Here is a 22680-nt window from a genome sequence, read left to right on the forward strand (position 1 = left end):
TGTGTGTTTATCCTTTTCTCTCTGAAAATTAAACTTCACAGTATTTCATGTGCCACGTTAACCATCAACTCCAACTGCACGGCACTCTAAGTTAAAGAAGAAAAACAGTAGAAAGAAATCCAAGAGATAATTTATTGTAAGATCCATAAACTAATGCTGAAATGTAACAAAATACTTTCAGAAGTACACAGGGTATCTGCAGGAATATTAAATGGCTTAATTAGTTTTACCATCAACTCCAACTGCATGGCACTCTATGTTAAAGAAGAAAAACAGTAGAAAGAAATGAGAGGCAATCCAAGAGATAATTTATTGTAAGATCCATAAACTAATGCTGAAATGTAACAAAATACTTTCAGAAGTACACAGGGTATCTGCAGGATTAAATGGCTTAATTAGTTTTACTGCTTATATGCTGAATATCAAACGGATTTATAATAAAGAAACAGCTGCAAAAATACTTTGTCCCACAAGGAAATAGAAGCAGCATGACAACTGCTTTTACTGCACATCTTCCCATTCTCTGGATCTTGGAAAGTACAGAAGGAAAGGGTTGAGTGTCCCACTCTTTTCATATTGAGGGTTAAATACAAAACAAGTTTTTTTGCTCCCTGCATTTCTGTCCCAAAGCCCCTCTGGTGCAGTGCCACCAGCATGGCTTCTACCCTGCTCCCCCAGTTTTCACCAGACACCCTGTGTTGCTGCCACCCCCACTGAAGTTTGGGATGGTGCCAACTCCTTCCCACAGAGCATCTCTGCTCCTTGCCAGTGGGAAAGGATGTGGCTGGGCAGCACATGCAAAATCCCAGCTGGAGGTTTTGTGTGGTTTCTGGGGATGTGGCACCACGACTGTGCTTCAATGAGACACCGAGGCATGCAGCTGCCAGTGCAATGCACATGCATTCCTTCTGACAAGCTCCCAGGGACCAGAACCCTTCCCTAAAGTGGGAAGTGAGTTTTTCCTGCTACAAGACCTGCATTTTCTTACCACGAGGAGCCTTGAGCAGGCACGCTGCTGGGGGAGATAAGTGAGTGCAATTTCACCCTGCTCAGCAAGGGGCAGGGCCAATAACTGTATTTACTGCAGGATGACCCCAGCAGATGATGATGTTGGGCAAGCGAGGCTTGCCTGAAAGGGCTCCTAAAAAAACACCAAACAAAACAAACAAAAAACACCATAAAAAAGCCTTAACCATAACCAAACTGGTTTGTGCATTCTCTCTCCCCTGTTGCCCTCTTCCTGCTGCATCCTTCCACCTTCCTCATCCTGCCATCGGAAACCACACCTCTGCAGGCAAGACCTCAGCCTGTGCATCCCCACAGAGACAGCAGCAGCCAACAGACAGACGGACACACAGACACACAGCAACACCAGCACTGTGCTCAGCAGCAGCCTGATGCTAAAAGAGTGTGCCAGCTGCCATTCCCCTCTCCCAGGCAAAGCAAAGGAGGGTTTAGCCATCCCAAGCTGCTGGAGCCCAGATTTCTATTGCAGGGTGAGCAGCTCCCGTGAAAAGCTACCAGGAGAGGGGGATCCACACCCACAGCACCCCAAAATCCAGTGGAGTTTGCAGTTCCCTATCCCTAGAAACTTTCTGGCTATCCCAGCACAGAGACAAACAGATGGAGAGCCCACAGAGGGAAAGGGCAGGCACCTGCTGATATAAAACCCCAGCACATAATAAAAGTAATTTTTTTTTTGTAGATGTTTTACAAACTTTAAAAATCAAGCACAAAATGAGAAAGCAATGAAGAAAACCATCCAGCAAGTGTTACAAACAGATGTACAAAAGTACAGCCTGCATTCAACCAATACTCTTAAAAGCCTTTACATTTTCCCCCTTCTACTTAGCATATACTCCGATTTGCAAGAAAACCTCCAAATCACTTTAACATCACCATAAATTCTGACAAATGCAGGAGACGAAAAAATAACCAATTGCAGAGGAGTGGTCTGACTACACCTCACCTCACTATTGTGTAAGCCCTTCTTCCTTCCCTCCCCACCCTCTGCCCAATTACTCGAGGAGCCTTCCAAACCAGTGTCTTTTGCCAGCTGAGAGCTTGGCTGACCACACCTGCAGGCAGCAGGAGGAAGCACAGCCTGCACTCTGGGCTGCACAGTTTGCAATACACAGGCGATGCCACTGCAAAACTTTGGTCTCACTGCTTCCTACCAGAGCAACTGCAAGCCAAGGTCAATTCTTTTCTTTAATTCCCTTCTTTCTCACTTTTTTTTTTTTTAACTTCTTTTTTCCTGTGGCATGGGAGGAGAGCTGAGTTGTTTCTGCATGGATGCAAAGTGAATGAGGCTGTCACTTCTCATTGCAGTGCTATTTATTACAGGTCGCTGACATAACACAGCTTCCCCCAATGCCAAAAAATAAATAAATAAAAATAGCAGGCAGGAGTTCTTGAGCATTGTCTCACTTGCTTCTTCAAAGGGAATATATGAAGAAGTTTTATTTATTTATATAGTGATCTTACAATGGAGATGCATCTGCTTGTTTTCAGAGGCTTCTTCCAGCTGAAAAAGGCAAGTTTCCTTGGCAGTAGGAGGTTTAAAGAATCCACACACACAATAGAAGAAGAGAAGAACACGTCAGGAAAAGAAACTGCAATATTAACAAGACACACTGATGAAGAAAGAAAAATTATACTGAAATTAAGGGTGGGGAGAACAGGGGGAGTACTGCAGGCTTGCTCCTGCATAAACCAGATTCACTGTAAGGAGAATAAGAATTAAGGGTAATAAGAATTAAGCTCCCCATCCCTGGCTGGTGAAAATCTTGCTGCAGCAGAAGACCCATTCCCAAAAGAACGTCTGGTTTAAGAGTTGGTTCTGGCCTCTCATCATCAGCAGTTCCTCCCAATTTAATTCATAGTTTCAGATGAAAAGATTTTATAGATCTCTGTTCTGTCTTGAGATGAGCTTGCCTAGAGCTCCATGCAATAAATTGATGATGAATCAATTTTCCTGCGCTGTGCTTTGTAGTTTGCTTTTTTTTCATACAGCTCTGAGAGCTGTGTATAAAATACCTCATTCCTTACTTGTTTTTCAAAGATAGGCTAATGTCTCCAAAGATCAAGAATATCCACAGCCTATCTTTAGATTGCTCACAGTAATGAAAACATCTTTTAATTCACCTGTAATATTTTATTACAAGGCCAGATGAAGAGATGATCCAGTCAGTACTGGAGGCTGTGGAAGTTGCACAGGTGACTCAGGAGGAGACCCAAACACAAGTGTAAAAAGGTTTTGCATGCTCCCTGTGGGACTGGCTTTCACCCCCTCTCCCACCGTGGGGCCGAGCCTGCCAACCCACAGTGCTCCAAGTCACACAGCTCCAGCACAAGACTGGGAAGAGAGCAGCTCTGGCTGCTCCTGGATAACACAATTTAACCCTTTCATCTGCCTTTTCCCACAGCAGTACCTGTGACAAAGCACAGCAGTTGCTATGGAGCAAAGAGAGCTATTAGCTCCTCTGCACTAATATAACATAATTAGTATTATAATTTCCACAGCGCATTTTGTTATCCCTTCTTATCCTGGAATGCTTTGTGGGTTTATATTTTTAGTCAGAAGGCTGTCCATCTCATGGAGCTGAACTGACACCATGGACTAGAAATCCATGGCTTTGGAGAACTTACAAGTCTTCAGGACCACGTTTCACACAGCAGGTGGCCATCAATGGCCACAAAAACTTTTCCAGCAACATCTAAATGCTCTGGGGAGTCCAGCAAGGCCAATCCCACATTTAACATCACAGAGCCAGCAGCTCCTGCCCACAAACCCCCTGGTCCAGCTCCCACCTTCCCCAAAGGCTGACGGGTCCTACACAGAAGAATAAAGAAAATGCAGTCACCCACACTGGAATTTGAAAAGACTGCCTGTGCTTCCCACAAAAAGTCAAAGGATTTTCAATTTATCAGAGCTGCCAGGACAGAGCTGAAAGAGCCTCCTGTGCTCTGACACCACTCCCACTCCGGGCTGCCTCTTTCAAACACCCTACAGGGGCAATCCTCCACCTGTGCTCTTGGCTGCAGGTCAACCACAATCTCTGCTTTTCTGACACCATCTCCCTCACCCTCTGTGGGTGTATAACCCTCACCAAAGCGACTGGGACAGTGCAAGGAAGAGTTTTGCAACCTCTTTTTTATAAGCATATAAGGCATAAAAGATTTTAGTTTTGCATACAGCAACCTGCAGTTCTCTGTTCTTTCTCCCCACAACCTCCCACAAAAATGAATTAAATGCCAGGCAGACATAAACAAAATTAAAATATATTGCTGGTAATTTTGGAGTTTCGGGCTTGAATCTTTGCACTGTTTTTACATCATTCATGCCAATGCAGCGTGGAAAGGAAAAGCAGCTTGTTAGCTTTTGCTCTCTCTTGCAGCTCAATTGCCGAGGCTACCCAACACACTTGCACTCTTATTTGCTCTCCTTTCTACCATATCTCAAGCTGTGAAATTAATATGCACAGAGGACATAAACCTCTAGCTCAGGAATAAAAAGTGACCTTAAAGTGCTCCTGCTTAATCCTGCTCGGGCTCAGCGTAGCGTCGCTTTGGGAAGACAAGCCAGCACGAAACCAAGGTGCCACCTCGCCCTTCAGCCAGAGCATCCTCCCCACATGCACTCTGGGGAAAATCCTTGCAGAAAATCCCTGCTTGGGAGGGAGCAGCACAGCAGCAGGAGCTGCACCCACGCCTGGACCCCTAGCAGCTGACACAGCAGCAGTGGGCACTTGGCACAGCAGCACCCACACAGGGAGCGCCCCATGACACCGCTGCCATTGAAGCTGCAAGGAAAAACTCCCTTCAAAGCATTTAAAATAAGAGAGGTTTCATTTATAATGCCCTCTTGCACTCCCCACTGCCCCAGGTCTGGCCTGAAGGCTTTGCCTAGCCTGTGGTTTCAGCTGTTCTGAGTTTTAAAACTCCGAGGTCCCAGACAACAACAACGGAAGGTTTCTGCCACATTTGATTTTTCAGGCATGAGAAAAATGCCACACTGAGCCCTAAAATGTGCACAGTCAGATGATGCCATGGCTCCCTGCTCTATGAGAACAACTTGAACAACAGTATTTCCTGCATCCCAGTCTGGAAAAAAGCACAAGCACACACCTTTCTCTAAAGGCACAAACAAGCACTCCCTCCTCAGAAACAACACCAAATTTTGATAATAAATCACCACCACCTCCCTCTGGAGGATAAAGCCTACACACACTGAGTTACACAATTATTCTGGATTTTCAGGAAAAGGAGAATCAATGTTCAAACACATGGAGTGGCAACAGAGAGACAAAAAGCCTTGCCCATGTGAGCACCCAGGGACCCTGCCAGAGGAACAAGTGCTTGCACTGACTGCAAAGTGATGACTGTATTTCTACAGATCCCTCAGCTGTTGCTTTGAACTCTTTCACTGAAGTGTTTTGACAGCACACCAGATAAAAAAGGAAAATAAAAGTAACTCTGAAGTGTATGTGAAAATACACACATAAAAATATACAAATCAAACCATCTTCTTTTGCCACTGTGAAAGCATCACATTAAATGTCATCAAAACAGTAAATTCCAGAGCAATTTTTTTGTGTGCATTTCTGTCTATTCTTAAATTTAATACATGCACAGGTGTAATACACATACGTTGCCCTCCCAATCTTTTCAGCAGTTGTCACAGATCTGGAGCACCACAAAAGCAGAGCCCAAGGGTGTTGGACTTACTCAGGAGCTTGTTTCTAACACAGGTGAAGACTAAACCACACCAGTCTCATAAAAGGAAGACACCAACGAAGGGTAAGGTGTGACAACCCAGCCATCTCCAGAAATCCATGTTTTCTACCATGAATATTCCAAGCCCAATCTGCAAAACAGGTTAATTTTGCATGCAAATGAACAGTTACACATCTAACTGACCATTTGTGCAAGCAATTACATGTGCTATTACCTGACTGCCTAATTGCATGGGCCTAATTTTCAAATTGGGTCTTACATTTTCTGTTGAACACAAATGCTCTATTTAATAAATAGATATTGAGTAGTTTTGAAGCCCAGTCATCTAGGCTTACTGACCCCAAATCAAATATTGAAAAAAGATGCTGAAATGTGCATTTACCCAAAAAAGAGCATCACGTAACCCTGGTGTAATGCATTCCATGGCCACCAAACTGAGCCCCAAGTTTCTCTGCTGAAACTTCCAGTCCTTTAAATTGCAACTGAGAGCCAAATATCTGTACAAACATGACAAGTAACTCCATCAGAAGCACCAGGAAGTTCCTTATTGTAATTCCTTCAGTGAAAGACATCTGGGGCTTTCTTGCTACTCAGGAGGAAAATCAAAGTACAACACATGAAAAGAAAACTATTCTTAGTAAGCTGGTCAGCAGCTCGTGAGCACAGTTTCTTTAGACAAATCCTGAAGATAAAGCAAAATCCAGCATTGAATTATGAGGTGATACAGGATTTTCTGCACATGATCCAAGAGGTTGATGTCGCAGACCTTCGCATTGCTGACCTCTAGGGAGACGTTTTTATCTAAATTTAATCATCCTCAACTATTTTCAGCCAATAGTAAGGAGTATTTTTCTTTTATGGAATAATCCTAAATACTGTCAATTTTCCTGTGCATGTCAACCCCAAGCCTCTATTTTACATGTCAAGCAAAAGCTCTGTAAGATGAGCTGTCAGAGCCTGCGAGTTTTGGCCAAATATCAATTTTCTGTGTGGATGACGCATTAAATTTAAGATGCTTGTTGCTACTGAGGGCAAACGAATATAGCAATTACAAAGCTATTTCTGACTTACAAATCCATAAGTAATCATACTGCTGGAAACCCAAACTTGGTGGGAATGAAATTAACTAGGGTGTTAAAAACAAAGACTACCACTGAAGTAGTCACTGCCACCTCACTCTAGAAGCATATCAGCAGGAAGGCTTGATATCACAGTTAATATCACAGTTCCTGAGCTCCAGACACACACACAGAGATCCAGGGAAAAGCAACTCCAATTCCCCCAGAGATCCAGGGAAAAGCAACTCCAATTCCCCCAGAGATCCAGGGAAAAGCAACTCCAATTCCCCCAGAGATCCAGGGAAAAGCAACTCCAATTCCCTCAGAGACCCTGGGAAAAGCAACTCCAGTTCCCTCACAGACCCTGGGCAAAGCAACTCCAATTCCCCCAAAGATCCAGGGAAAAGCAACTCCAATTCCCCCAGAGATCCAGGGAAAAGCAACTCCAATTCCCCCAGAGATCCTGGGAAAAGCAACTCCAATTCCCCCAGAGATCCAGGGAAAAGCAACTCCAATTCCCCCAGAGATCCAGGGAAAAGCAACTCCAATTCCCTCAGGCATTTTCATTATGCATTTCATCCCCCACAACTATATCCAAACCACAGAGGATCTGAGGTGGCTTTTGCTCCTCTCTCTGCCCTTCCCTGATAGTTTTCTTTATTACATCTCCACAAGACACTCAAGTCCTGTGTTGTGTGGCACCCAGACAGAGCCTCCTTAATATTACTAAGCCAGGCTTGTGTGATCAAGAAATTATGTTGTTGTTGTAGCACCTTATACTGATGAGTCCCAAGGAAAGCTTTATTTTACCTGCTTATTCTGACTGAATAAGCCTCAGGAATAAACAGGGGGTTTATTCCAGATATTCCTAGAAAAACAGGCATGCTGCAGTTCATACTAATTCTCAGGGAATTTAATCAACTCCTGGTTTAAGGAACACATGTAAGATGAGCTTTGGTGATCTTCTGCAAGTAACCCTGGCACTTTGGCTCACATCAGCACTAGCCAAACTGAGGAGGAAGAAGCTAGGGAGCAGTGTATCCCTCCTCCTGGCTGGCATTGCTCCAGTGCTCATCCTTCACCAGCCTGCAGCAGCAGTGCCTCATAAAGCACTGAAACACCATCTGTGCCTAAGGGAAACACCAGTATTAAAGCTCAGGACAAACAATGAAAACCTGACACTGGCCCCAAAAGGCAACACAAACAAATCTAAACCTGACAGGGGCTACCCAACACAAGGACCCAGTCACCAGTAAGCCAAAATAAATGGACTCCCAAACACTGATGTCAGGAATGTACCAGGAGCTGATGTCACTTCATCACAGCAATGAAAAAACCAGTCAGACTAGATCCAAAAAAAACCCAAAATGGAGCTAGTGGCACAGCACTTCTCACACAGCCTGAACAAACTGGACACTTCAAACACAGGAAAAGCCCAAGGTACAGAGTGCTGGAGCAGAAGGTTTACGCCCACCAGGACAGGATCCATCTGGGTCAGACAGGACCTACAGAAATCACACACACTCTACGGTCTTTTTTTGGAAAAAGCCACTATTTGCCATGTTTTCTCTCATTTCCATGGGCCTTCAGCAAGAGTGGGATTATCCAAATTGACAGCAACAGTCTGGCAAGACTGTTTCCCAGTATCAAAGGACACCTACCCAGTAATTGCTGTACCATAGCATGAGGCATAGCCCACATATTTTAATGCCTTAACCACATGTCGTGGCAGCAATTGGACCAAAGCTATTGAGTCTTAATGAAGCCACGTTTCCATTGCCAATTTCACCAGCAATATTTGCAAAGCACTGCAAAACCACGATTCAATCAGCCCCTGTGTAAAATACTACCAAAGGTTTTAAAAATATTGCTTATGAAAACAATCACTGGAATTTCCCCCCATTTTCTTAAGCTATGTGAGTTTTGACTTTTCTCTGCATACAGAGGAGCTAAAGATTTTTTTCTTCTTCTCTTTGTGAAGACTGAGAGTCTCACAACCCAAGATATTGCATTTAAACTAACATAAAGAAATTTGCAGCAAATAACACTGTGTGAGTCTGTTTGCTAATCTTCCAAAAACAGAAGGAAGAAAAAAGCCATCTCCTCCTGTCCCCAATCTTTGGCTACCACTAGTAAAAGCTTCTTAAATAATCTTTTATTAGCAATTTTATTAAAGGTTCAAGCTGAACACCAAAACCCTTGGACAGGCAGAAACATTCAGCACAGATCTGATTTTGTTTCCTTTCTAAGAAGCTGGACCAAGGCAGGGAAAATGTCAAGCATCACTACAGTTGCTGGCTGCTCCAGAAAGAACCCCCCACCTGTGCTGCAGGCACCACATGACTTACACAGCAGCTGCTTGTTATATCGTGATATAATGAAGTTTCACAGTGGCACGTGAAGCAACACTAGAAACAAACCTAGCCCAGGATCTCAGTGTGTTATGCAGCACGAGGGTGACATAAATGCTGTACAAGTTATCACCACTATTTATAGGCTCTAATAATTCCACATTTTTCTAATATGATCTTCCCCATGCACAGTGCGGCCCCAGGTGACACCAGGGCCACGCAGCTGCGGGAGCTGGCAGCAGTTTAAAACATGTTGCACCAGAGGATCCGAGCATGCATGATTGTAAGAGCAGTTCAAAACTCCAGGAGACAAAGAAATACTCGATGCTGAGAAATCCAGGGAGAAACTCACAGTGCTGGCACAAAGTCCTCCTGTGGCTAAAGGAACAGACAAAGGAAGAAAGAAGAGTGATATTTGTTTAGAAATTTTCCATTTTCTCTGAATGGGCTATTAATTCCCTCGTTCCCATGAGCTAAGCTGGCTCTGGGAGGAACACCTCGCAGCTTCCAGCACCAAAGCCCCCCACGGAATGGGATCCCCCAACGCTGCACCGGGTCTGAGCCAGCTCATGGAAGAAGAGACAGAGCAGGGATTGAACCTGAATTTCCTAAACAAAAGGAGCTGCACAGCACTCTGTTTGCAGATGGGTTTCTCCCGCTCCCAACGCGCTAATTCAGGCAGCAGGCGCTGCTGTGCTACAGAAGGATGGCTTTCAAATCAAACAGCTACGTGCATTATTTCTGCCTCCGTCCTACACAATTCCATGGCTTTTTCCATACACTCCAATGCCTATGTCCTCTGAGCAATATTAATAGCTACTGAAGAATATTATCTGCCTACCAATCACTTCAGCTTCCTACTTAATGGCAAGTACATTTTTAGAGCATCAAATATATCAACAGGGACAATGGTTGCTAAATTTGAAGTCAACAACAACTGGAAAACGTTAGCTACTTCATTGGTATTTTTACATGCTTGCAGAAATATCTCTTGAAATAAATGAGCCTTTTTTTATCCTTTCAAAGAGATAATAAAATAATACTGAATTCTAAATACTGTCACATATCCTCAGCAAACAGCAATTTAAATTTAGATAAATACATTTTTACTGCCAAAGATAATGAGCAAAAATAACTACAATTCAACTTTGCATAGTGGATTGGATGACAAAAAGACCACCTTAAAATGACAGCTGGCTGGCAGGCACAGCACAGCCGATGAACACTCACCAGAATATGGACAATCTTGGAAAAAGGGGTTAAAGCAAAATAATTCTTAGGAACAAATGCTTATCGTTGCATCTGGCTGCGACATTAACCTTAAAAGACTACTAAAATATTCCATTAGCATACTAACCACGGTACATAAACTTTTATGTTTAAAACGTTCAATATTTCAACGTAATTTCAATTAATGGAAATTGAACATTGGGATATGTATCAAGTTAAGTGTAATGGTTTTGCTTCCTGTGCGTGCACCAAAGCAGCTCCAACCTGCCCATAGCAGCTCCCACCACAGGAGCCATGTCCAGAGGAGAAGGTCCTCAGCAGCTCACAGGGCTTGAAATGAGCCAGACACCTCCACAAATCTCTTCCCTGCACATTCAGCTCTGCACACCAAGGTTATTTAAGCACGTGCTGAAATGCAAAGTGTGCAAGCACATCTGCAATATCTGCTCAGGGACCTCAGCAAGAGACAGCACTGGAGAGGTGCCTGCCCCCTAGGAGAGGCTTTCTTGGGAAAAGAGGAGACAAAGGCATGGAAGCACCATTTGGAGAGTCTCAGTGGAGCAGAAGGAGCCAAGCCACAGCTCAAGTCAGTAAGACAGACATAGCTTTCAGATCTTTATCCAATGTATCATCACCCACCCGGGAGATGAGCATGTCCTGCTCTCACAGCAATGCTACAGCCAAGGCTGGGCCACTCTTTCACAGTTTGGGGCTTTTCCAACTTTTTCATAACCCAGCTTTGTTCAGAAGGGGGTTTTGTTTTGGTTTTTTCTTTCTTACAGCATGCAAGCTTTTTTACTCAACCTCCCTCTGGCACGATCCATTTCCTACATGAATCACAACTGGGAGGGGTGAGAAAAAGAGAGAGGTCAGGTATCACAACTCTATTTAATAGACATTTATTAGGCAGTTTAGTCAGGCAGCTGCAGGCAAAGGGTCACAAAATGCCCTGCAGTGCCACAGTAGCCTCTGCACATGAATTTAAAACCCATCAACAGCACGTCCCAGCTTCCTCCTCAGTTCCTCTGGGAACTCAGCCTAGAAGGGAGACCATGGGGCAGCTCAGGCTCTGGTATCACAGCCAGCGCTGCTCTGAGCTCAGGGTGGTCCCCAGTGAGATTTTGGAAGATTTCTGCAAGCTCTGTATTTCTGTAAGCTCAACAGCAGCTGGTGATGAGACACAGGAGCATGTCACCATGTGACAAGAGCCCACGTTGCACTGCTGACTTATTAGGAGATTAGGAAAGATCAAGCTATAAATGCCCATTCAGTTATTGTACGTGGAGCTGCACAGACATTGGGAGAGAAAGGAGCTGAACATAGCATGAGTATAATCTTAGAAGTCACTAAAAAGGACTTTACAGGAACACTTATACAATGACTGATCATTTTTTTATAGTTCAAAAAGAACTGTATCTGCTCAAAGTCTGAGGCTTACTTTGCCTTTTATTTACTTGATTTTCCTACCTCCTCCTTTGTCAAAAGCTAGAGTTTATATGCTTCAGGCATGGAAACAAAAAGCAGTTACCACCAGAAAAGAAAAATATATTTTATACTCTTTGCAGTATAAATTTCTATTCCTCATATATATTTCTATTCTTGGTATGCAGTACAAGCTTATGGTGTGACCAGTATGTGCTCCTGCAGTTTGAATTATTGACTTTGCTGCCCAAACATCAGCCAACATCAGACCCTCACGAATCACTGATGCACGAGCAAATATTCATCTGCCCTGGACTTTGCACACCCTTTATACAAAGTGGGAAGAAGGACAAGTTTCCCTGGCAGGCTGGGGGAAAAAAAAGAAAATAAGGAGATATATATAGCAGCAGCTGTTCAAAGACTTCAGGAGGCTTGGCATGTGCCCATATGCCCAGCAGAGGTAGCGGACAGTAGAAATGAGACCATTCATCACGTGGACACACAGCTCATCACAAGGGAACTGCCACCGAGCACGGCTTAAACTGCTCCTCCAAAACAAGAAGTCACTAAACAAACATTAACTAAAGTTGCTGAAATGATGAATCTCTCTGGCAGATTGAGTACTCCCATGGGATAATTCAGCTTTGGCTACGTGGGCACACATAAAATCCACCAGCAGCCTGCACTTGTTCGCAAAAGCAAACCCTTTAAGTCAGTGAAAATCAGAGCCTGTTGCACACCCCGAGGACTTGTCAGCACACATGTGATTCACGAGAAACAGCCCGGCTGCACTCACCTCATCCTGCCTTCGCTCCTGCCACAGTAAAAACCAAATCCCAGGAACCAGCCCCTCTCCTTTCCCAGCAAAATTGCCTCAGTGCATTGAGAGTGTGTAGAGCACACAAGGGCAGACCTGGCTTAGCTGTTTCCACGGAGCTGCCATCACTTGCCCGTGGTTTTAACAGCATAAGTGCCTGATTGCACAGCACTAAACCCCAGTCTGCACAGGCAGGACACAAAGTTCAGAAGCTTCCAAGGAACCATCCTATTGCCCACACCAACCACCATGCAGTGGCCCACCCTTACTGTCCCAAGGAAATCAGGAGGGGGTTGTTGCCATACAAAAACACAAAAAAGAAATGAAACCTTTGGGCTACATCATCTTTTTGAGCAAGTATATATACAGCAGAAGGACCACCTGATCTGAGCCCATGCTGCTGACTGACTGTGTGTCTTCTGTTTTCTGTCCTAGGTTATCAAAACAGTTCCTACACTATTAGGACCAAGCACTTTATTCCCAATTTGAACTCATTCACCTTCAGCACCCAATCATTGGTTTGGTACCAACTCACTGTTTATCTTAACGAGTCATCCAGACCAAGTCACTGAGCTCCTCTGGCTGCTCATATAAAGCACTTCAGTGTTTGGGTCACTCTCCCAGTGTGCTCCTACACCTCCCCTGTCACACCTGCAGGGGCACAAGAGTTGGGGACAGGACTCCAGGGATGGCTGGTTCCCCATCAGCCACCTGAAAAGCTGCTCCTTGGCCTGGGAAGGGGGTGTGGAGGAGAGCTGAGCAGGAGGACCAGAGCCTGGGAAATCACAGCCCCAGCTCCGGGCAGTTCGTCCTCATGCCGGGAGCTCCTGGGGGCTGCTGCCATCTAGAGATGCTCACAGAGCCAGGCTGCGGGCTGGCCACTCTGCAAGCCCCACCATCACCGCCCAGGAAATGCTCAGCTCCCAACCCAGCAGCTCCCCAGCTCTGACCAGTGACCCACAGAAAGGTTTCTCCAAAAGCCTTTGTAAGATGTGCAGGCTCTGGATCACAGGCTGCGCCTCCAGCCAACGTGCTGCGGTTTGCTGAAATTAAACTGAAAAACAAAACAACAAAAAAACCAACCGAACTAAAACCCCCTGAAAAGTAGAATAATCATTAATTCCATTAAGGTGTGTGGCTAATGCCCTGCTAGGAAACTGAAGGCACATTTCAGAACAAGTCGGCATTACGGTCAGGAGGGCAAGGCAGCACTTGGGGCTCAGCCAGGAGTGCCCACAGGGCACTGGGCCCTTTGCTGCCACGGACCAAACGTGCCTTTCTCTGCTTCCCATCCCACTTCAGTACCGTGCAGGCTCAGGAGAGGCTTCCCCCTTCGTGAGCTGCTACTGCCAAGTCTCATTTACTTTACTCATAAGGCATGTATTTCAGGTCCTTATTATTACTGTTTTCATGTTAATTACAAGCACAGCTCCTAGTGCCAAATTCCATACACATAAACATCAATTACCATCTCTTTTTTTTTTTTAAAGCAAAGTCACATCTCAGTCACTGGGGCAGGCAGCAGTGACAGTCACGGCAGGGCAGGTGCAGGCACAGAGCCTGCGTGGTGCAACTCCGGGCTGGAGCTGCCCCAGGATCCCTGGGGATGCCCCAAGAGCGGCACCAGAACCAGGCTCCTCTGCCCTGCAGCAAGGCTGGCTGGCAGTGCTCCCAGGGGACACGCAGGGACAGCAGCAGGCTGCCCTGGCTCCCATGCAGAGATGTCCCCTCGGACACCTGCAGGGCTGTGTGACACCAGGAGGGTGCTGAGCACACAAGAGCACCCGCTGCCCTTCGGTGAAAGGCCCAGATGGAACGACCCCCGTGCAGGGCCAGGCCCTCTATGGCAGTGAGGGGCTGAAACTCCCAGTCAATATTTATCGTGCCTTGGCAAAGGCACTCAGAGCTCAGCCTAATTTTAACCATCAAATAGACACGGTGGCGGGATAAACGGGAGAGGTGCCAAGGAGGGCTGTAGCAAAGGAGAGGAGCTGCATCTCTCTGAAGGAGTGTGCCATGTCCCATCCGACATGGCCCAGAGAGGAGTAAAGACATGAAATTAAAGACTGCCCATACATCAGCCTGAACACGGCGCTCACTGATAAATAAAAAAAAAAAAAAAATTAAAAAAAAAAAGAAAAAATGAACTGCAAAAATATTTGAAGTACAATTACTCGCAGAGCAGCTGAATACTTCAAACGGGACTAAGTTAATTTGGCTGTAATTATTTAACAACTCACCAACCCCACATATCAGAAAATGGAGTTAATTTATCAGCTATTTTCGAGCAGAACAAAGACTCGCCAGCTTCCAGGTAACAGCCCAAGCTGTTTGGCTCACGTGACCCCGACTGAGCTGTGCACTGCAAACATTATATGCCCAAGCACGGAGACAGAAGAAATCAGAAAACCCCAACGTGTTTACATATTTACACACACGATAATGAAATCAAAAGTTTGGCCAACAGCTTGCTTGCACGAGCAACGGCATCACCATCTCTCTCGATGCACTGAAAATGAGGGCAGCAGCCAGAGACCCATCCTATTACCCCCCAAAGCCAAGAGAGCCCAAATTCTGGGGGGGTCCAAAATACTTGCAAATCACGGCTCCCTGTCCAGCCTGCCTTGCTATTCCAGCCAACACCAAGTAGCAAGGCTCAATCATTACTAGCTGCCAGTGCCCACAGCAGTGCCTAAACCCCTCCAAATAGGAAATGTCACTCCAACCCTTCTATTTTAATAAACGGATTTTCTGTTTTTGCACAGTGCAGGGCACAGAGGATTTTCAGCGGCACAGATCCGGGAGGCTTCCCCAGAGGCGACAGGAAGGCAGGCGAGCAACCCTGGACCGATGCTTTTTATTTTCACTGGGGTATAAATCCAGCAATGGAGAGTCTTTTGTGATCGTCCACGCCAGCAGCCCGGTCCGAGCGGTGGGAAGGATTGCTGGAGAACACGGGAGCATCCCAGTGGGGACGGCTGCCGCCCAAAACCGGGGCAGGCTACGGGAAAAGTGTGAGACAGGAAAGTATCAAGTGAGGCGAACAGTCAGGCTGCGTGTAAACAGGGAGGCAGGCAAAAAGGTAGAGAAGCAGCGTCTGTGAAACGAGGAGTGCCATTCTTCTTCAGCGGGGATTTACCGATTCAAACCGCAGGAAGAGAATATACAAAAGAAAGCAGCAGCCCAGCATTTCACCCCTCCCGATTTCCAGGGTTAGGAAACAATCGCACAGCGAGAAAGTAAACTGCATCCCAAGATCAAAAACCGCCTTCAAAGCCCAATCAGGCAGGCAAAGCCAAGAAACGCTCCTTTCGCTTCTCACCAAACGTATCCTTCCTTCTCTCTGTTACATAAAGCCCCAAAATATAAACTAAATTGTGAGAACGAGGAGCTGTTGCACCAATACCGCCCAAACAGCATAAATTTTGCATCACCGGGGAGGGAAGGGAAAAAAAAAAAAAGAAAGCGAAGTTACAAAGACTGAAGAAATTTCCTTTTAATGTTTTATTCACAGCAAAGGGGCGATGCAGCGGGGGGCGATGCCCGTGCCCTCCCCGGGCGACTGAGCCGGCACAGCTCGTACTACGGCGGCAAGAAAGAGCCGCTCGGATGCCAAGAGGAAAACAAAATTCAAGCCAACGCTGCAAGTTTCCCTCCAGAAAGTTAAAAATTCCGGGCAGACCCTGCCGGAGGAAAAAGCGCCTTTTCCAGCGTTAACTTCCAAGCCGCCCGCTCGCCCTCCCCCGTGCGCGAACACCTCGGCCCGGTGTTGACGCTGGGGGCCGGGACGAGCGGCGCACACGAACGCACAGGTGTACGGGGCACGAACGCTGCCGCGTCCGCCCGGCGCGCCGCGACGCCAAGTTCGGGAGCGCAGCCCCGTCGGGACGGCAGCGGCACCTGCGGGGACACGAACGGAGCCCGCCCGGGGCTCCCCCGGCAAGGGCGGCCCCGGGGCCGGGCGGGGACACGGAGCGGGGACACGGAGCGCTGCCGCGCGGGCGATCCGCGACCGCCCGCTCCGCTCCGCTTCCCGCGGGGGGTTGTCGCCCTCTGGCCGCCGCCGCTCCGCGGGACCCGCACGAACTCCCGCACCCCGCGCCGGGCACCGGGACACCGAGAAGTTGTGGGGAAGGCGCCGCTCCGCCGGCTGTGCCGCGCCGCTCCGGCCGCTCACCCACCTGCCTGCGCCGCCGCGGCGGCCCGCGGGGCCCCGGCCGCCGCCGCCAGCACGCAGCAGCTCCACCACAGCAACCCCCCGGCCGCCGCCGGCATCGCGCCGCCGCCGCTGCCTCAGCGCCGCCGCTGCCTGGCCGCCGCCATCCCCCGCGCAGCCTCCGCGCTGCCGCCGCCGGCTCCCAAAAGTTGCCGCCGCCGAGCCGCCGCCCCCAGCGCCGCCCCTCCGCGGGCGCGCCGCGGCGCCGACGGGGCGGCCGCGCCGCTGCCGGGCCGCGGGGCGCTGCGCCGCCAGCACGCGCGGAGCGGAGCGGCGGGAGCGCGACGAGGAAGAGGAGGAGGAGGAGGAAGGAGCGAGGGGGGTGAGGGAGGAGGAGCGGCGGGACGGAGCGAGGGGGCGGGCGGGGGCCGGCGCCGCGCGGGACCGCCCCGAACACCCCCCCCCCCCCCCCTCCCCACACGGAGGTCCCGCAGGTGCGGAGCCGCGCGCGCCCGTGTGCGCGAGCCGCTCCCGCCTTGTGTCCCCGCCCCGCCCAGCCTGAGGGGCAGGTGCGCGCCCCGGGCCCTGCGTGAGGGCCGGCCGCGGCAGCACCGCCGGGAGCGGCACCACCAGGGAGCTCCGCCGTGAGGTGGCACGGGGAGTGACCCTACTCCGGGGCACAGGGACACCTCCCGACACAGCCCCCCCGAAATAGCAGAGCCCCAGTGCGGGCTCGGCCCGTCCCAGCGGCGGCCGCAGGTGAGGTGTGAGGAGCATCCTGGGCTCCTGTCCGCTGTGGGACCCCGCCGTACGCCTGATCCGGACAAGGACACGGCATGTCACTTTCCTGCCTGGGTTCTGCCCCAAAACACACGCTGCCGTGAATGCTCATGCCCCTCATGCAGAGATGAGAGCTCCGCCTGCACCCTCAGCACCAAGGTGAGTGTAGGGATTCCCAGCGCTCAGCCGAGGAATTTGGGAAGCTTTAGGGTGGAAGGGCTGGAAAGGATGGAGAGAGGTTTTAAGGGCAGTAGGGCAGGTTGGCAGCACCTTGGAGATCACTCCTCAGTGTGGTAGTGGGTGGACTTGGCACTGAAGCAGCTGATGAGAGTCGCGTTTTCCAGCCTACCTGAAACTGTGGGGCACAGAGGTGTAATGGCATCTCCCACCAATGCATCCCCTCCTTGATGTCCCCTGCCAGCCTGGTGTCACCTCCTAGATGCTCTCAGGCGGGGACAGCTGCAGTGCCAGTGTCCTGCAAGCATCAGCCCAGCATCCCCCTCACTACCACCCACCCCAGCACAAAGGTGAAATGCCAACACAGACATCCTCCCTAACAGGTCCAGGGGACCAGAGTCTCATCAAGACTTGTCTTGGAAAGCAAAAGACTGAAAATCTCAACATCTCATCAGAGATGGGAGATAGCAGCCTCCATTTATCACTCTTGATGAGCTGATTGGCATCCTCAGTCACAACTGAACTCTGCAAGTGCACGAGAGAAAAACACCTTCAATTCTTCGCTTCGTGCCCCCAAAATGTGTGCCCTAGGTTTTGAAGCCTGCTCACCCTGGTCAAGCCCTTCTGGATCTCACCAGCTTTCCTTATGCCTTTCCAGCTGTTCTGTGCAGTACTTCTTGGAATGGCTTCCCAGTGATGCTAACAGCTTTCCCTGGCACCCCCAAGCAGATAAAGTGGAGACTGCAGCAGCAAGTGCCTTCCCTCCGACCAGCTCCAGTGGAATGGTTTTCCCATAGGAATTAACCTCAGAAGAATAACCCTAGTCCCTCCAGCCAAACTGCCTCCTTTCCAGGGAAGCCAGAGGTTTGCATGCATTTAAAAAGAAAAAGAAAAAAAATCCCCAAACCAAGACAGTATTTCGAGTTGGATTATGGCTGTTTGGCCAAAGAGCTGAAAGTTTAGCTGGAATAAATTAGCCAGGCTTTGCAGAAAGGAGGCTGTGAAGAAGGAGGTGTCGTTGCCCTCGGTGCTGCATCCCACTGCCCACATCAGCGGTGGCAGAGGGGCAGTGAAACTGGCAGGCAGAGGCAGGGGAAAGAAAAGGCAGCCGGGAAACAGAGCCTTGACACGTTCAGCCTCTTCCTTAGGGTTTTCCCTGAGAACAGCACCTGGGTGAGGCCAGCAGGAGAGGCTGGGAGCCAGCCCGTGCCCTTGCTGAGCAGATGAGCAGCAGTGCTGATCATCCGTCCTTGGCACCCCCAGGAAGGAAGCGCGATCCCTGCCTGGAGCAGAAATGGATCCAACAGGAGGCTGTGAGGCGAAACTCGCTCAAATATTGAACTAGAAAAATTTTGCTCGATCTGCCTCTCAGTAAACAGTGACTAATTGCTCTGGCTGGAGCTGCTGCACCTTCTAGATTGGAAGGTGCAGATGGAGCAACGATAGCGAAGGCTCCTTACCTGACGCCGGCTGTACATTAATCACAAATGTTTGCTATGCAAATCTTGTCATACAAAGCAATTATTGCTGTTCCCATACTGACCTCATGTTTATTTATTACATGAGCTCTTTATTTGAACCTTGCCTGGTCTCTCTTCCCATATAAGCGTATTAGTATGTGGCTTCCAAAGGCACCCAGCTGAGAAATTGTAGATTTATTTGTGGCGTGGAGGGATGGCACACGACACGCTGACTGCAATGCAGAGCTGAGAGGCTCAGCTCTTACACCAGTGGCTCTTCATGCAAAATATTCTCACCCCGAGGTCTCTTGCTGGATTGAAGGACACTTTCTAACAGCACAGGGCTGCGACTCTGGGTTTGCTCTGACGCTGCAGTATTAACCGATGGTTAATGGAGACTGTCAGCCCGAGGAGCCGCGCAATAAAACTCTGCTCGGGCTTCTTTAGGGCCCGCTCAGTAAAAGTAAAATTTTACACAGTGCTTCGTCCTTGGCTTTGTCACCTTCGCCTACCTCCAGAATGATGAGTTGCAAATGGATTTAACTGTGCCACCAAGGAAGTTGCGAGTGCGTTTTTGAATGTGTTTGGGTAGCTGGAGTGATGGGTGTCTTTAAGCACCAAATATTCTCTTGCCAGAGGAGTTTTCTCCATGTGATTTAATGTTGGGCAACACTGGCATCCGGTGGGCAGAGGGTTTCCTCCTTAACAGCTTGTGGCAGCTTACTCCCTTGATTTTGTCCTATGGCTTCTCGATATGACCATTAAATGCAATTTCTACGTTAGTCTGGGTTCTGTTTTCCCCCTTCCTTCAGTTTGGCTGCACAGCAGGCAGAGCAATGTATTGCCTTTTTAGTGTTTTCTTTTAAACACACTCTGTACTGTCTGGGGTCTTCTCAAGTCAGCTGTCACTCCATGCTGGTCAGTTTTGTTGTGCCTGCCTCTGGGACTCTGCCTGCCTTCCACCACATCCAAGTCTCTGTTCCTCCCTTGAGGGTAACAGGAAGGGTCTCCATGGTTCTTGCTTCAAACCAAACCCTCCTGTCTGACCTCTTTGGGCCCCTTCCTTGTCCACAAACATTATTGGTGCTCTTTTACTGGGGGAAACTGTAGAAAAGCCCCCAGAGCCTGAACGAAATCAAATCCTTCTTACACCCCTCAGCCCTCCCTGCCTCTCTCGCTACTCTTTCTTCTGCTCTCACCTCTGCTTTCAGCTCTTCCCAATGTAGTATCATTTTCTGATGCAATTAACACTTCTTATCGCTTCCAAATCATTAATAAAGCCAGTAATTAACAGCAGGCCTGACAATGAACCAAGCAATGCCACACCGTGTACTTTTGCCCCTCTCCAGCATCACCCCTTCCTTAGGATCTCAGCTGGCTTTCCATCCATTCAACAACTTGCATGCCCAGTCAATTTGAAATATTCTTCCCCCCCTCCCCAGTATTTCTCTTTTATGGTGCAGCTGTAGCTTTTGCTAATTGTTCATGAAATGACTTTCCCTTTTCTTTTTTTTTTTCTAAAGCAATATTTTTCTTGAGAAGTTGAATTTAAAAGGGGCCATAAATGACTAATAGTAATTAATAAAAATGAAGAAATAATTGGGCAATGTCTTTAAATATATATGCCTGGAGTCAAACTCCTAAATCCCTGCTTCTGTTAGATCAGCTTGGGGTTTTTATTCTCCCCTGAAGGAGCAGCAGTGCCCTGGACTGTCAGGGAATACTCCAAGTGATGGAATAACTCTCCAACAGCCCCAGAAAGCTGAGGGCTGGCAGAATGTGGTGGACCATGCTGGCAGCACATAGCTTACTGCTGCCCTCCTCCCTTGCTGTGCCAGGGCAAGAGGGGCTTTGGGGACCTGGTGGACAACTTGATCCTCTTGAAAAACGCTGCCTTTAACCCGTGGAGAGCCCTGCCACTGCCACAGGACTGTTAGAAAGGGATTAGACATTTAAGGGCAAGACAGTTACGTTAAAAAAAAGAAAGCAGCAATAAAAGGCTTTTGTGGTTCAGAGCATAAATCAGCCTTTTACTGCTTCCCCTTGCAGGGAGCACAGCCACAAGCGCCTAACTCAGGGATTTTTATATCTGGCTGTGAAATATCTGGGGGACAGCAGTGCCAGGGAGCAGGCACGGGACCCTGTGCCTGAGTCAGCACTGCCCAGCCAAGGATGCTGCAGCATCCTGGTGGCTTTGGGAGGGAGGCTGTGATGGCACAGAGTCAGGGACACAATCCTGCCCTGCAAAGCAGGACTTGGAAGTGCACAGAGATGGTTTTGAGGGCCACTTCACCCCTGCTCCCCTCTCCTGATGATAATTTACTGCTGGTGGTTTCCCTTTGCCAGTGTAGACTAGCAGAAATTCAGATCCACCTCCCCAGCTCATTAGAAGGTCACATTTTACAAAGCACAGCCACCCTAACCAAATGTGTGCTGGCTAATTGCCTCGGTGTGAAATTAGGTTTGTGGTTTCTGTGGGATCAAGTGTGGCTTCCTCCTCTCCTCCCCAACCTCCTTGGTTGTGTTCCCAGTCGCTGATGAGCATTTGATCTGCAGAAAATACTGCACTTTGCAGCCAGAACCACATGCATTCCAAACCCCTGGCTTTGCTTGCACCCAGGATGGTGCAGAGACAGGAGGGCTGGAGCAGCTTCTGTAGCAGAGCAGAAAATGCCACACGGGGCTGAACTTCAGCAGGCACTTTGGGACATGTCAGGCAGGGTAGGTTTGAATGCCCTACACGAAGGACATTAGGTAACACCTCACTTTGTTTCCACTGCTCCTTGCAACCTCTGAGGGGACAGAGCTGGCCAAGCTGGGACACATCTAACCAGCTCCAGGCCCTCCTGCTCGCTGGACCAGAGAAGGATGTGTGCAGCACAGTAGTAAATTGTTTAGCTGCAAGCATGGCAGAAGTTGTGCCTTGCACTGCAGCATCTCATGGCATTTAACAAAGCAAGCGTGTGTCAGCTGTGGTGACAGAGATGCCCCTTGTCAGCCGTGCTGAACGAGACGCCCTGGTCCATTAGGCAACACGTGCCAGCGAGCACAAAGCTGGAAGCAGGCATCTCTGCACAGAGTGGGCAACCCTGAAACAAATACAAACACTTGGTGGGAGAGAAACTCTCAGTTGGCCATCCTCCTGCCTGCCAGCACAGCCTCACACGTGACAAGCAGCCAAAAGCCTGTGCAAGAAGAAAGCTTGTGCAAGAAATAGATGACTTCTCACCTGCAGACAGCTGAGACCCTTGGAAATATTTATTTGCCCACCTCAAAGTGGGCAAGTAAAGACAATTATGTCAAGACAATTATGGGGGTTTCTTTATAGGTGCAAGCTTTTCAGTTCACACCTGGAGAAGCAGAACAATAAATACAGGCTCCATATGTGCACAGCTCTTTGGGAGTCCATGGCCTTTGCAGACAGCTGTGGTGAACATCTGTGGGGAGAAGGAGTGGCATGGAGGTGTCCCCACCTCCTCCATGGGTACTC

At 48.5% G+C, this 22680-nt stretch overlaps 1 protein-coding gene across 2 annotated transcripts in view; it reads right to left on the reverse strand.

Annotated features, from left to right (window-relative positions):
• The window catches only part of ERBB4 (erb-b2 receptor tyrosine kinase 4), a 455036-nt gene extending 438144 nt beyond the window's left edge, over positions 1 to 16892 (reverse strand). For both annotated transcript variants that reach the window (XM_018911785.3, XM_050987615.1), the window contains exon 1: positions 16799 to 16892. In XM_018911785.3, coding sequence (XP_018767330.2) covers positions 16799 to 16892 — 94 coding nt within the window. The remainder of the gene's footprint in view (positions 1 to 16798) is intronic.
• Positions 16893 to 22680: the final 5788 nt, after the last annotated feature.

Source organism: Serinus canaria, assembly GCF_022539315.1.
Source record: "Serinus canaria isolate serCan28SL12 chromosome 7 unlocalized genomic scaffold, serCan2020 HiC_scaffold_29, whole genome shotgun sequence".
Classification (NCBI taxonomy): domain Eukaryota; kingdom Metazoa; phylum Chordata; class Aves; order Passeriformes; family Fringillidae; genus Serinus; species Serinus canaria.